The 16,728-nt window shown below is 39.6% G+C and overlaps 1 protein-coding gene across 15 annotated transcripts in view; it reads left to right on the top strand.

The window, feature by feature from the left end:
* Positions 1–16,728, top strand: part of ryr3 (ryanodine receptor 3) — a 539,734-nt gene that overhangs the window by 252,973 nt on the left and 270,033 nt on the right. For all 15 annotated transcript variants that reach the window (XM_039741277.1, XM_039741278.1, XM_039741276.1 and 12 more), the window contains 2 exons: positions 2,254–2,340; positions 2,432–2,658. In XM_039741277.1, the coding sequence (XP_039597211.1) occupies positions 2,254–2,340; positions 2,432–2,658 (314 nt within the window). The remainder of the gene's footprint in view (positions 1–2,253; positions 2,341–2,431; positions 2,659–16,728) is intronic.

The following is a 16,728-nucleotide window of genomic DNA, read 5'->3' as shown; positions in this document are numbered from 1 at the left end:
CATGGCAGGATCTAATCAGTAATATTTTAAAATAAGTTTATAAAGCACAGAGAATTTATTAATTTAGGTATTTTACAAGCCTTAAATTTTACACGTTTGGCTTGCTCTCTCTCTCAGGGTGGGGATCGATCTGTTCTTAACATAATTTTTTTTTTGTAAAAACTTGATTGCTATGTATGGATTGTAATAAAATTAATAATAAAAAAAATATATATATATATATATTCGTCTGTCGTTGAGGCCTCATGTACCTCCGAGCCACCTTGACTGTTCATAGAGTAATGTTTCTCGCAGAGGTGAGTCGCCATATGCAGCGTGTAAAACGGTTTTGAGGGTATCCCATGGGATCCTTAAAACAATCCTTTACAACTGAGGTTAAAACACAATGAAGTAAGCAGTATTTAAAAAATGAATTTTCGGTTATGACGCACAACCTCGTGCACCATAGCAAACTGTTTTACACGCTACATACAGCAATTCGCATCCGCGACAAACATGCCTTCTTCACTCACGGACAATTATATGTTGCTCTCTCCAGAGTTCCATCTTTTCATTCACTTTCTGTTGTATCCTCAAACCCTCCCTTTTTAGATAACTGTGTCTTTCCAGAAGTATTCAACCATCAATAAGTAATTATGCAGCGTTTGTTATGCCGCGGGTTCACTATTGTGTTGTATTTTGCTCTCTCCAGAGTTCCATCTTTTCATTCGCTTACTGTTGTATTCTCACACCAACCCGTTTTAGACAACCGTGTCTTTCCAGAAGTGTTTAGCATTCAATAAATAATTATGCATGAGATTGAGCGTGTGTCTACCCGGCGCAGAGAGGCGTGGGTAAGCCGTTGAACCCCATTCGGCTGCAAACCGTGGAATTCCCACTAAGTGCGACTCATGCGCTCCCTCTGGTTACGTTCCTACCCTTTGTACACACCCCCCTCCCACCTCCCTACTACCGTGGTCGGGTGTCTTGGTGGATTATATATAGAAAAGCAGCCAAAACCGCACAGAGCAATGAAACGTCTACGTGAGTCACAGGTTCATCTGGACTGTGTAAAGACGACAACGACTCAAGTGAAAAGTTGGAGGTGGGCACATGAGCGGGCAGTGCATGCTGAACGAGAAATCAGCAGACTAGCATGACGGAGGGAGCTGAATTGACGTCCTTCTCCTCTCCTCCCGGTCCCCACTCCGCGACTGAGCGCTGTGCACCCCCATCCCTCCGTCTGGCAGGAGAAGGCGCGATGATGGTCCGCCAGTTTTCAGTCATGGACGATTGTGTGTTGGTTTGTTCTGTGCATTGTTACAATGTTGCTTTTCTTGCTGATTTATTACATTACCGATTTTTCAAATGTTAATTTTCTCCCTGTGCTTAAAAATTATTAAAAAACCGGCCTGATTATGTGGCGTATGGTACGCCGCGGGTTGGCTAGTTTGTATTATTGTGTATTGTAGGTATCTTGGCCAAACTGTATAATTTTCTTCTTGATCATAATGCAGTAAAATGATGCTGTGTGTTGTGTTTCAGCCTGTCATCTTGACTTCTGTCTGTTTTTAAGTTCTTCTTTTGGTCATGCATACTATGCTTTCTACCCAGTTTCTGATGATGCTTTGATTAGATTAACTGGGAACTCAAAGCTGATTTTCTGTGTGGAGGTTTAGGGTTCCTTCCTGCCTTGCGCTTTGTGATTCTGCTTTCTGGAACTTCACAATACTAAAATAAAATAAGTGAGTTTAGAAAAAGGCTGTATACCTCTGCAGTTTTGACAATTATCTCCTGGTGGGTGAACTGGTGTACTTCACTCATATCACACTGAAAATTCAGACACAAATTAGATTCAGTAACACGTCAATCAAGAAAAAAAATCTGCCCCCCATAACCCCACAGAGAAGCACTGAAAGTAGATGCTATCTATATCTATAATTTAGAGTTAATGGCTGATCAAGTCAATGCCTTTGTAAATCGGTGATGTTTTACCTGCCCAGCACCACTGTGATTGAAAGAGGAAAAGCTTTTGAACTATAATGTAATTGACAGATCACTCAAGTCCAAATAACTTTGTTAGTTTAGAAAAGAGAATAGTTGTACTAAAAATGGATGAAGACCTAATTGAAGGTTATTTTAAACATCCGCAATATATATCATCATCATGCTTGTATGCAGCTCCCTAACTACCCTCCTCAAGTTCTGATAATCTACATGTAGATACATTTGTTTTTATGTATGTATGCATTTAATTATTTTTTTTTTTGTCAGGTTGAACCAAATACCAAACTGTTCCCCGCAGTTTTTGTTCAGCCCACCAGCCCAAACCTTTTTCAGTTTGAACTTGGAAAGTTAAAGGTATGATTTCACACTTTTAAATATTCTAAAATGCTGAGATCCTTAGATGGTTCTTCCAGATGTTACAGTAGACTAATATTATCAATTTCAGAATGTCATGCCTCTGTCAGCTGCCATTTTTAAGAGTGAACACCGAAACCCAGTTCCACAGTGTCCACCACGTCTTGATGTTCAGACCATCACTCCAGTGCTATGGAGCAGGATGCCAAATGTCTTCCTAAAGGTGGAGGCAGCACGAGTGAGCGAGCGTCATGGCTGGGTTGTGCAGTGTCTTGAGCCCTTGCAGATGATGGCTTTACATATCCCAGAAGAAAACAGGCAAGTGAAAGTGTAAAGGAGTAGCAACATTGATTTGTCATGACTGTACTTGATCACAGAGATTGATGTGTCCCACTGTTATTGATTATTTATTAAGGTGCAGATGTGTATATTTTTGTTTCTTAGATATGTGAAGTTGACTTTCGCTTTATTTTCTTTGCATGGTACATAGAAAGGCAGAAAGTACTATAAGAAACTTTAAACAAGTTTTCTGACCGATTTACATGTTCTGGTTCTTTTATGTCCTGATTAACGTTCAAACAATTTAACATGTTCATTTTAAATTTCTGGTTTTGAATTTTAATATTAGTTTTTCGCAGTTTTGAGTGGCTACTGTTGTGATGTTAATCCTAATAATATCCTTTGCCGCCGGTCACACTATCACCAGGTTAGCGATGCATGGCATTATCATGTTAGTTATGAAATTTTCTATATGCAAAAAATGCAAAGTCTTGCATAGTGATTTTGCTGTGTTAAATTCTTTGTGACGTTAATGAACCCCTGGCTTTTTTTTTTTTCTGAATTTTATCAGACGTTTTAGTGAATCAGACGCCAAGTATAATTTGTCTTTCTTGGTTCCTTTACGTTTAGCATTTTTTTTCACTTTTATTCTCTCAGTCACAATCACGATACATACTACCAACCCCCTAGGGATCTGATGCTGTTAGTTTTTATTTGAAGCTGGGAGTAACTGTAGATGTGAGTGGTATTTTGAGACACAGTTACAGTTATTCCAAGTTTCAAATAAAAACTAACAGCATCAGATTTGGGGGGAGTAATTGTAATCATGACTGAAAGAATAGAAGTGAAAAAAAACTGCTAACTTTTACAAGTACTACAAATTTACACCAGCTGTTAGAGACACAAATCAAATATATGTTTTTATTGTATAATAGTAAGAATAAGAGCATCTCACTACTCAAAAACGGTATATTTGCGAGGCAACCAGTATGAAACCGGCGACCTCTTGATTACAAGTCAGTAGTTCTTACCACTGCACCACGGAAGCTGTCGTAGTATACTTGTACCTTTTGTGAAAGTGTTTATTTGATATTTGGACTTCAGCCTTCACACGTTATACAGTTCATGTCTACATTTTGTCATTTATTACTAAAACATGAAAATGTTTCTGTTTTAACAATATGTTTACGTAGATTGTTGTAGACACTGAACACACATGAAATGCATGTGTTCCAAATAACAATATATGATATACCCTATACAACTCCATGTACCTCACTCCCAGATAATCAAGGCTTAAGCTGGGAGAACTTTCTGTCCTTTCTGCGAGGGAGGATGGGATAACAGGCTGCTTACAGCTTATTTTGAGTGACACATTTACAAGACAAAAGACACTGAAAGAGAGGTGTGAAGAGATTTAAGGTGGGCTGGGATTACGAGATTTTTCTCGGGTTTTGATAATTCTAGTGTTAAGAACCGGAGTTACGTGTTTTAAATTGTCTTGTTCTTGTAATAATTATTGCAGCAGCATTTTGGATTAACTAGAAGCTACATTAAGAACAGTTCGAACATCCGGTGAACACCGCATTGCAGTAGTCAATCCTACTAGAAATAAACGCATGACTTAATTTCTCAGTATCCCACTTACTTAGAAAACGCCTTTATTTTCCAACATTTATAAGATAGAAAAAACATAATTTTCATAATTTTGTAATGTTTGCTTTAAATGTAATGTTAGAGTCAATGATAAAGTCTAGACTGTAGGCTGATTCAGTAAAACCAATGGTAATTCCAACTGAGTTAAATGATGACAAAATATTGTTGAGATCAGCATCATCCCTCCAATAGTTAACATCTCTGTTTTATCAATGTTTAAAGACAAATCAGTTCTCATCCATCCACTTTTTAAATTCACTAACACAAGTAATTAAAGACAACATCAAAGAAATTTCATTTGGTCTAAAAGAAAGGTATAACATGGTGTCATCTGCGCATGATTGAAAATTAACATTATGTTTTCTAATGATAGGTCCCAGTGGAAGCATGTAAAGTGAAAACAATAAAGGTCCTAGTACTGAGCCTTGTGGGACACCATATCTCAGTTCAGTATTTATTGATGGAGTTCTGTCAGCACATTTCTTTATGTACTGGAATTGATTTAATAAATAAGAACTAAATCAGGCAAGAACATTTCCTGTGAGCCCAATGTCATTTTACTGTCCCTGTAGTAAAACAGAATGGTCAATGGTGTCAAACGCTACGCTTAAGTCTAGCAACATTATTATGGTGGAGTTTCCTTCATCAGAGGATATCAGAATGTCATTTACAACACACATTAGTGCCATTTCTGTACTATGACCAGACTGGAATTTCTCAATAAAGTGTAATGTGTAAGGTGTGACTAAAGCTGATTGGCGACTACTTTTTCAAGTATTTTAAAGAGAAAGGATAAATTTGAAATGCGTCTATATTTATTAAGTACAGTATGTCTGAGTCTACTTCTGCTGACTGTTTAAGTAATGGTTTGATGACTGACAGTGCATCAGGTACTGTGCCATTAAATAATGAACTGTTAATAATGTTAAGCATAGGCACTGCAAGAAAATCCATTGCACTTTTTACTAGTTTTGTTGCATTGGATTTAGGGAACAAGTAGTAAGTTTCATTTTAGAAATTAAACACCAACAACATTTATTTATAAAGCACATTTTCATACAAACAATCTAGGTCAAAGTACTTAACATGATGAAGAAAGAGGAAAAAGATAAAATAAATAAGAATTCAGATTAGGGAATACTAACTAACATAGAATAAAAGTAAGGTCCAATGGCCAGGGAGGACAGAAAAAAAAACCAAAAAATACTCCAGACAGCTGGAGAAAAAAATAAAATCTGCAGGGGTTCCGAGGCCACAAGGCCGCCCAGCCCCCTCTAGACATTCTACCTAACATAAATAACCTCAATCAGTCCTCATTGTAGTCAGGCTTCATGTGGAAGAACTTGATGATGACTGTCATGTAGACTTCTGGCCTTTAATCCATCAATGTAGGGGCATCACAGTGCTTTGATTAGGTGGTGGTGGTGCAGATTACCACCACAGAAAACCGGAAAAAGAACAGAAGACAAAGTAGAGGTTAGTACAGATTTTCAAGTCACCATGAATAATAATGATAATTAATTTAATATACAGAGCATCCATCCATCCAATATCCAACCCACCATATCCTAACTACAGGGTCATGGGCGTCTGCTGGAGCCAATCCCAGCTAACACAGGGCGCAAGACAGGAAACAAACCCCGGGCAGGGTGCCAGCCCACCGCAGGAACATACAGAGCATTAAACTTAAATGAAGCAATGAGAAAGCCATGTTAAAGTAATGTGTTGTCAGCAGTGTTTTAAAGTGCTCCACTGTATTAGCCTGGCAAATTCCTATTAGCAGGCTATTCCAGATTTTAGGTGCATAACAGCAGAAGGCCGCCTCTCCACTTCTTTTAAGTTTAGCTCTTGGAATTCTAAGTAGACACTCAGATCTAAGGTTACGATTTGTAGTGTAAGGTGTAAAACATTCCGAAATATAAGATGGAGTGAGATTATTTAAGGTTTTGTAAACCATAAGCAGTATTTTAAAGTCAATTCTAAATGGCACAGGTAACCAATGTAGTGACATCAGAACTTCCGAGATGTGCTCGGATTTTCTTTTCCTTGTTAAAATTCTAGCAGCTGCATTCTGCATGAGTTACAATCGATTGATGTCTTTTTTGGGTAGTCCTGAGAGGAGTGCGTTACAGTAATCTAGTTGATTGAAAACAAAAGCGAGAACTAATTTCTCAGCATCTTGCAATGTTAAAAGAGGTCTACTTTTTGCTATATTTCATAAGTGAAAAAATGCAGCCCTAGTAATCTGATTAATATGTGATTTAAAATCCAGGTAAGAGTCAATAGTCACCCGTAAATTCTTTACCTCCGTCTTGACTTTTAATCCTAATACATCGTATATTTCTAATAACCTCATTATAGCCATAATTCCAATCTCTAAAATTTATGTTTTCTCTTTATTTATTTTGAGAAAACTACTACTAAGCCATTCAGGAACACAAGTAAAACATTGTATCAGTGAATCAAGAGAATCGGGGTCGTCAAGTGCTATTGATAAATACAGTTGTGTGTCATCACCATAGCTGTGGTAGCTCACGTTATGCCCTGAGATAATCTGACCTAACGGAAGCATGTAAATCAAGAAGAGCAGTGAACCCAGGATAGAGCCTTGTGGAACACTATATAGAATATCATGAGTTTTTGAAGTTTAATTACCACAACTAACAAAAGAATTTTCTTCCTGCCAGGTAGGACTCAAACCAATTTAGGACACTGCCAGAAAGGCCCACTCATTGACTCAGACGATTCCTAAGAATATTGTGATCAATGGTATCAAATAAATAAATAAATCAGATAAACGGCCTATGTCTGCATTTACCTGCAAGTCATTTACTACTTTAATGAGTGCAGTTTCTGAAACCCGACTGAAACTTATCAAGAATAGCATGTTTATGGTGGTCATTTAGCTGCATAATGACTGCCATCTCTAGAATTTTACTTAAGAAAAGCAGGTTAGAAATAAGTCTAAAATTTTCAAAAGCAGAGGAGTCCAGAGTATTTTTCTTGAGCAGGGGTGTGGTAATGCGCGGGTCGCGTTTTACCAAATTTAAGTATATAGCAGCATTTATATTCGCTATAAGAAAGTGCACTTACCATTGGTGTGTTCAGGGCGCTGTCGCGGGAACGCGGGGCCGTCTAGCGGGTGAGCGCTGTGAGACGCGGGTGTTGGACACACGTGGGGCCGGTATAATGGCCAGTACAGGCTCCGCCGCATGTGTTCATTTTTACGCTCCGGTGTCCTCGCAGCCTGCCTAGTGCAGGCGGTTTAAAGTGCGGCGCGCCTAAAAGAGAAAGCCGGCATTTGATTGATTGAGTCAGAGATGGGGATCCCATAATGTCAAAAATGGTTTGCTTACTGGATCAGCAACGGTCGTGCTTGAGCTCAGCATAGCCGTTGGCTGTACCGGAGGGCTTATACGTAGCGACCCGCAGGAGTTTGGTTTTAAATACATAGTTGCTCGGGGCGTGTCGCGGCGTGTGGCGTGATTGCGCTACCGTCTACCGGGATAGGTGCATGAGGTAGACATGTTGGCAGATTGGCTGGACAATCTTGCCGGTTATATTTAAAGAGTTACCGGCCAACAGGGGTCGTCGGTGGACCTAAGAGCGAGGTAGGAATAAGCACTGCTGAGCTATTTGTAGGAGCAGTTGTAATTTTGGCGGCTTTTGCATATATTCTTTTGTATATATTCTTTTTGTATATAGAGTTATATATCTCCTAGTGATTATTTTTGGTGGAGGTATATATACTTATTTGGTGCTGGGATAGTTTTGATTTTGGGTTTGGTGCAATTGTTTTATTTTTGTATATACACACACTTGTTTTTGTGCATATTTCTTTCCTGCTGGAGGAACGTCTTGAACCCAGGATAAGAGAAGACAACCTTCATTATTGGAACGTGTGTGTAGTGCACTGTTTTTGTAAATACACCATATTTTTCCTTTTTGTTTGTTTTTATTTCTTTTTGAAGAGTCAGGGTTGAAGGACTGTGTCTCAAAGCCCACCTGACACTACTACATTTTTTTTGTGTACAGCACTCTTGTAAATAAATTTGCACCATTCACCCTCCAATTTTTGTCTGTGTCTCATCTCTCATTTGATCCGTTCGGTTCATGAACTATCAGATGTCCAGAGTGTAGGCTGGGGCCACTTCCCACTACACGGGATATCACAAGGGGTTTAACTATAGCAGTCTTAAGACAGTCTGGGAAAACCCCTGTATCTAATGATGAGATTACTATGTCAAGAATACTATCAATTAGCATGCCAGATACTTTTTTGAAGAAACTTGTTGATATTGGGTCATGGATGCAGGTGGAGGGTCTCAGTTGAGAAGTTGTTTTAAATAAATCAGGTAAATCTATCCTGGTGAAAGCAATTTGTTTATAATAGAGTACCAGGAATTAAGAGGATCAGTATAGGGGAGATATACTATATTATTTCTAATATCATTAATTTTTTGATTAGAAAATACAGCAAAAGCTTCACAAGTTTCACTGGAAGTCGATCAATTGTTGAGAATAAGTTTCTAGGATTGCTAGCATTGTTATTTATAATTCTAGAGAAATAACACCACCTCTTAAGACAATGTCAGCAGCAGCTCTCACCTTAGTATTAAAATTTTCCACCTTACTATTTAAATTATTCTCACTATTGTAGTAAGCACTACAAACAGACTGGTTGCTTAGAATGTTTGTAAATTTTGAAGCTACTTATGAATCAAAGAAGCGTTTTTTTAACAATATGCTTCTCGTGAATATTTTCTATCATTATTTCTATATTAAATAGTAAGAGAAAATGGTCTGATACAGTATTAATGATCTGCTTCACATCAACTTTTAGTCCTTTAGTAATTACTAAGTCTAACGTATGATCTGCTTTGTATGTAGGCTGACTAATGTGCTGGCTCAAGTCAAAAGAGTCCAGGAGGTTCATGAATTCTTTTAATTTCGGAACACATTGATTATTGATATGAAAGTCACCGACTATTAGGAACATGTCGTAGTTCGTAATTACAATTGACACCAAGTCTGACAATTCCTCAAAGAAAAACACATTGTATTTAGGAGGTCTATAAAAGTATAATACTAGAAACTAAGAAACTCCATGAATAACAACGGCAAGATGCTCAAAGGACTTGAATTTACCAAAACTGACATCTTTATACTTTAACCGGCTCAAGTAAACGTTTGCTAAACCACCGCCTTTTAAAGGCAAGACTTCCTGCTCTGTTACAGGATTAAAATTTCTAAAGTGTTGAAATGTGAGACAGGGTCTACCAAGCTAGTATGTGGTTTGCACTATTATACTGAGATCTGGGATCTTACAGTCATATGAAAAAGTTTGGGAACCCCTCTCAGCCTGCATAATAATTTACTCCACTTGCAGCAAACAAGATAACCGTGGTTTGTCTTTCATTTCCTAGGAATATCTGAGTACTGGGGTGTTTTCTGAACAAAGATTTTTAGTGAAGCAGTATTTAGTTGTATGAAATTAAATCAAATGTGAAAAACTGGCTGTGCACAAATGTGGGTCCCCTTGTAATTTTGTTGATTTGAATGCCTGTCTCTGCTCAATACTGATTACTTACAACACCAAATTGGTTGGATTAGCTCGTTAAGCCTTGAGCTTCATAGACAGGCGTGTCCAATCATGAGAAAAGGTATTTAAGGTGGTCAATTGCAAGTTGTGCTTCCCTTTGACTCTCCTCTGAAGAGTGATAGCATGAGATCCTCAAAGCAAGTCTTGAAAGATCTGAAAACAAAGATTGTTCAGTATCATGGTTTAGGGGAAGGCTACAAAAAGCTATCTCAGAGGTTTAAACTGTCAGTTTCAACTGTAAGGAATGTAATCAGGAAATGGAAGGCCACAGGCACAGTTCCTGTTAAACCCAGCAGGTCTGGCAGGCCAAGAAAAATACAGCAGCAGCATATGAGCAGGATTGTGAGAATGGATACAGACAACCCACAGATCACCTCCAAAGACCTACAAGAACATCTTGCTCCAGATGGTGTATCTGTACATCGTTCTACAATTCAATAATACATTTTATTTATATAGCGCCTTTCCAATGCTCAAGGCACTTCAATTCAACGCAATTTGCACAAAGAACATCTGTATGGCAGGGTGATGAGAAAGAAGTCCTTTCTGCACTCACGCCACAAACAGTATCGCTTGTTGTATGAAAATGCTCATTTAGACAAGCCAGATTCATTTTGGAACAAAGTGCTTTGGACTGATGAGACAAAAATTGAGTTATTTGGTCATAACAAAAAGCACTTTGCATGGCGGAAGAAGAACACCGCATTCCAAAAAAAACACCTGCTACCTACTGTCAAATTTGGTGGAGGTTCCATTATGCTGTGGGGCTGTGTGGCTAGTTCAGGGACTGAGGCCCTTGTTAAAGTCGAGGGTCAAATGAATTCAACCCAATATCAACACATTCTTCAGGATAATGTTCAAGCATCAGTCACAAAGTTGAAGTTACGCAGGGGTTGGATATTCCAACAAGACAATGACCCAAAACACAGTTCGAAATCTACAAAGGCATTCGTGCAGTGGGAGAAATACAATATTCTGGAATGGTCATCACAGTCCACTAACTTGAATATCATCGAAAATCTATGGGATGATTTGAAGCAGACTGTCCATGCTCGGCAGCCATCAAATTTAATTGAACTGGAGACATTTTGTATAGAAGAATGGTCAAAAACACCTCCATCCAGAATCCAGACACTCATCAAAGGCTATAGGAGGCATCCAGAGGCTGTTATATTTGCAAAAGGAGGCTCAACTAAGTATTGATGTAATATCTCTTTTGGAGTGCCCAAATTTATACACCTGCCTATTTTCTGTTAATCCAATAAACGTAATGTCACTGCTGAAATACTACTGTTTCCATAAGGCATTTCATATGTTAAAATGAAGTTGCTACTTTGAAAGCTCAGCCAATGATAAACAAAAATCCCAAAGAATTAAGAAAGGTTCCCAGACTTTTTCATATGACTGTGTATTTTTTCTTTTTCTCATTTTAGAAGTTCATAAAGTCTGAACTTCTAATGTCTGTTGGAATTTTGTAAAGTAGATCTGAATTCCCATTTGTTAAATTAGCCACTGTTCTAAGCAGTACCAGAGGATTATTATTGGTATCTATTATTTTAGAATAGTAGTCTGAGTGTGCTTTAAAGAGAGTTTTTTTTAATTTTTTATAACTCTCTCTGTCTATGCAGTTTGAAAGACATGCAGCTTTGTTGTTCTCCATCTGCGCCCCAGTACACTACACTCCACTCTAATTTAAGAGCTTAAGTGTTCTCAATAAACCAGTGCTTTGATCACTTTTGTTTAAAGGGCAGCCACTGCGTTCAGAGCATCTCTCTGGTCATATAATAATTTAATGTTAGCTGATTTAAATTGTTTTCCACGTTTACATTTGATGTTAACTGATCTAAATGGTTTTCCACAATTACACTTAAGTTACTCAAAGTATCTATACATTTTGAAGCAGAATTACAGTCTAAGTGTCACACAGTCTTTGTTTTAATCTGTGAGTGTATTGGTAAGAGCAGAACCAAATCAAACATAATTAAGTAGTGATCAGAAATAACCTCATTTAATGGAGTAATATTTAAATTATGAATTTCAACTCTGTAAGTAATAATTTAATCTAATGTGTGCTTATGATTATGAGTTGGACCATTGGCAATCTGACAAAAAGTAAAACATTTGCTAAATCAGATAAAAGGTTGCTAAATTCAGTCATGAACAATAAATGTTGGTTTGTAGACTAGCACCACAATTGTGTTGGAATCTTTTTTAATATTAAAAATGAATGCCTCAAAGGATGTGAAATCGCCTACATTTTTAGAAGTGATTTTTATTTTGTCACAAAGAATTTTTCCAAGGCCTTCTCCTTGACCAGAATCTCTAGATTTATGAAGGAATGTGTATTCATTTGGTGACGCTTCAGCAAGGGGAACAGTATCAGATTTACTAAGCCAGGTTTCATTGAGAAGACACAGATCAGATTTAGTACTTAATATAACATCATTTACCAAGAGAGCAAATGTTCAATAAGCAGCATTTAAAAGTGCATACTTCTTTCTATTACATGTGCCCCTGGTGGAAGGTCTGGTTTTATCTTTTGTTCTAATTATACATCTTATTTTTCGGTCGTAAAGTAATTTAAGGTCTGCATCATGACTGTCAGCTTTAGGATCGTAACAGGTGGGATTAACAACAGCCTATGATTTAAGATCACATGACTGCAGCCTGGATGGTGCTCTAATCAGTTAGCCAGGCAGTTTTGCTGCCATATTTTGGGATGATACAAAAGATCCCCTCCAGTTAGGATGAGACTATCTGTCCTGAAAAATATAGGCCTTACCCAAAAATCATCCCAATTGTTAACAAAGGCTAATCTTTTATTTGCACACCAGGTTTCTAGCCAGCAGTGAAGTCAAAGCAATTTGCTATTAATCACATCCCCACTATATAATCTTGGTAAGGGGCCAGATACAATTCAATTCTGACATTTTCTTTTAGCTTTGGAGCATAGAGATATAAAGTTCTCCATTAATACCTCAGATTGCTGTTAATAAATATCTTTAGTGCTGGCGTGCAGCAATAAGGTGGATACTTCATTGTCAGTGATATGATCCAATTGAGCCTTTATGTCAGAAATCTTCACCCCTGGAAGGCATTAACTGCTGGTTCTGCTCTATGGAATTGTCAATTATGAGTACTTTGTTGTTCTCAGGATCCATAGGCACGCTTCAGAGTGCTGAAAATCTGTTCTGGGTCCAAATTGTTGACGTGGGTGCTGAGGAACAAAATTTTGGCTTATTAGACCCCTCTCTTACTCTTATCCACTTGCCCTGTTGCTGAATTGGTGATGCTGATTTTGGCCGTGGACTGACTACAGTGGGACGTGGAGAGACTGAAGCCGAATCAGAAATTGCCAAATTGTCTCAACAAACCGAGTCAATCCAATTATCAGTTTGCCTAATTGCTATAAGGTTCCTACTGTGGTCCTCCAATTTGCAGATTTTCCCAACCCACTCTAAATTAACTAAACTGTTTTGGCGGGTGAAGTTGTCTACATTGTTTTTCCTGAAATCCCGTACTGTATATGCTGCAGGGCACACAACATATAAACGTGCCCTTGATGGGCAGAGAACAGATAGAACTTACGTCTAGTGCCGAGTTCACCTTCTCTGTTTCTGCAGTAGCTTTGGTGCTTTCGCGTTCAACTGAATCACTAAGAGACTGTCAGCTTTAAGTTTCCACCACCCACTGGGTGATCAACTTCTCACTGCCTGTTACTTCTCCTCATTGTATGTCGGCTTTACTCCAGTTGAACTTACTCTGGTGTTTATGAAGAGCTACATGTATGTGGGAGATGTGGCTGCTGTATGCTTCTGCTCACTGCTGCTCAGAAGAGGTGGGGCCTGAGGGAAAGAGAGAGATGTCTCAGCTCTTATTTTTCTTTCTGACATGTCACTTTCTTTATTGGTTTACTTGTATAGTTTGCTGTAGGAAAAACACAAACCCCGATAACTTTGTGAAAGTTGCCTCTATCCGTATTTTTTGCTTTGCCAGCATGTATCACATTATAAGTTTTCAATAAAGACCACAATCAAGGTTCCATCCCCAGAATATAACAACACAAACTATTGTCTGTTTCTTGCTCTTCATTTTTCTTATTTCAGATATTTTATTACCATTTGTTCTGAGTGCATTGTGTATATGTCACTGACAAAAAAAGCTAAAATTTGCAGTTTTCTTCAGCCAAGAGAGAAATATAATATGACTCAATTATATTTGCTTTGGGAAAAATTATACTCTGATCTAAAGTTGAAAGCAGCATAGCCAGCTTTCAGCAGGCATTTGGTGGAGTGTCACTAAATGAATATGAATTAATGAATGGCATTGATAAAGATTAAATAGAAACTGACAAAATCTATAAGGAAACAAAGAACAGTAATAAGGCAATGTGACAAAGGTGAAAATCTGTGTAGATTAGCAAAAGTTGCAAATTTCATTCCTTTATTGACTCTGCCTCACCAGTTAGACCCTGGGGACCTTATTAAGTACCAGACAAACTGAGCCCAATTCATAATTAATATCTTGTTCCAGCTAACAATACCCAACTTTTACTGCACTGAGGCAAAATACTCCCAACAGAGGCTGTCTGGCCTGCTGAAGCTGTTCTGCCAAATGTCAAATTGGATCAGTAGAGGACATAGTGGGATATAAATTCCACAGTGATAGGCACATTCAGATCAGCAACTGCTAGAGAGCAAGGCATATGTCAGAACTTGACAAGCTGAGTCTAAAGTGTAATTTAAAATCAATCACTCGCCAAGCTTGTGGTAGTGCAGTTTTGGAAGGGCTGTGTGGCTTACTGAAGCTATTCTGATGAATGATCAGTTAGATTCATTGCTAATTTAGTGGAGTGTGAAGAGAGGTCACCAAGAATAGAGCTATCCTTAAAACAAGGTGTGAAAGAAACAGCCAGACACATGACGAAGGTTTGGGGCAGCCACCCGTATAGTTTCCCTAGCTGCAAAAGGCTTCCAAAACAGAACTACATAAGTATGGAGGAGGAGGTGTTTTTATAGCTGGTTCACAAAAACCGATGTCCTCGGGGCCGGGACAGGAAAGATTTCTCGTGTTTGGTCTGCGGAGAGGAAAGAGAGAGGTGCAGTGCACCCTACTGCCCCCTGGCGTGGTGTGGAATTGGTCCCTTTGGTTGACTCCCAAGTGCACGTGTGTGACGTGGCCTCCCCCTCAGCCCAGACCCATCGGGTCCGGCGTTAATGGCCGAGAGGTCATGACACCTGGAAAGGGCATCGGCATTGGCCTGTAGGTTACCCCAGCGGTAAAGGACTGAAAACTTGTACGGCTGGAGGTCCAAGAACCACCTCGTTACCCCTGGGTTCGACTCCTTGAGCAAAGCCGTCCACTGCAGTGGCGCATGGTCCGTCACCAGGGTGAACTCACAGCCCAAGAGGTAGTACCTCAGCTGGGTGAGCACCCATTTAACTGCCAGGGCTTCCTGCTCCACTGCCACATTCCTGGTTTTGCGGTCCAACAGTTTCCAGCTGAGGTACAGGACTGGATGTTCAACTCCATCGGCGCTTTGGCTCAACACGGCACCAAAACCTGTGTCCGAAGCGTCCGTCTGGGGGATAAAAGGTAAAGAAAAGTCAAGGTTTTTCAAAACTGGAGTTGACATAAGGGCCCGTTTTAAGTCACTAAATGCAGTTTCCGATTTAGCATCCCATACCATATGATTTGGGCACCTCTTCTTTGTGAGGTCCGTCAAGGGCGCTGCTCTCTCAGAAAAATGTGGAACAAATCGGCGATAGTAGTCCGCTAGTCCAAAAAAGGCTTGGGCTTGCCGCTTGGTCCTCGGACGGGGCCATTTCAATATGGCATCAACTTTTGAACACTGTGGTCGTACATTTCCCTGGCCCACTAGGTAGCCTAAATATTTGGCCGTGGTTAACCCGAAGAAACATTTCTTTGGGTTAATTTGTAGGCCGGCTTCACTTAGTGTCCGCAATACCGCTTGTATTTGCTGCACGTGTTCCATAATAACATCATCCAGGTAGGCAGCATTGTATGAGTTATGGTGCCAAAGCACTTTGTCAACCAGACACTGAAAGGTTGCGGAGGCCCCGTGTAACCCAGATGAAAGGACGCGATTCTGCCAAGGGGTGCTAAACATGGTCTTCTCCTTTGTGAAATCTGTTAAGGGAACCTGCCAGTACCCCTTTGTCATATTGAGGGTGGTCAAGAACTTTGGTGTGTCCTAGCTGTTCGAGGAGGTCGTCCACGTGCGGCATTGGATAAGCGTTGAATCAGGAGACCTGGTTAAGCTGACGGAAGTCATTTCAAAACCTCCAACTTCCATCAGGCTTTCTGACCAATATGATAGGACTGGAGCAGAGACTATGGCTCTCCTGTATCACAGCTGGTTCCAGCATCCGTTTGATCTCCAGCTCCACTTCAGTTCTTTTTGGCTCCGGAAGGCGAAATGGCCATTCTTGGACTATTACCCCGGGTTCGGTCACTATGTCATGCACAACAAGTGAGGTCCGCCCTGGGTTTTTCGTTCACTACCACAGGAATAGCCGAGAAGGCTGCTTCAAGCTCACGCCGTTGAAGGGTGGTCAAATCAGGACTAAAGTTAAGGTCAGATTAGCGAGCGAAGAGTTAGTTGGGCTGTCCAAAGGAGGGATTGGGATCCTTATCCTTCCACGGTTTCATTGAGTGAATATGGTATATACGCTCGCTCGGTCGATGATTTGGTTGTTTAACCAAATTGTCTGCGAGCCACCTTCGTCTCCTTAACCTCATAAGGGCCTTGCCAATGGGCCAGGAGTTTAGAATGGGAGGTAGGAACGAGTACCATGGCACGATCACCTGGTCGGAACTCCCATAGAGAT

Source organism: Polypterus senegalus, chromosome 18, assembly GCF_016835505.1.
Source record: "Polypterus senegalus isolate Bchr_013 chromosome 18, ASM1683550v1, whole genome shotgun sequence".
NCBI classification, from domain to species: Eukaryota; Metazoa; Chordata; class Cladistia; order Polypteriformes; family Polypteridae; genus Polypterus; species Polypterus senegalus.
This window is presented reverse-complemented; position numbering and strand designations above follow the sequence as displayed.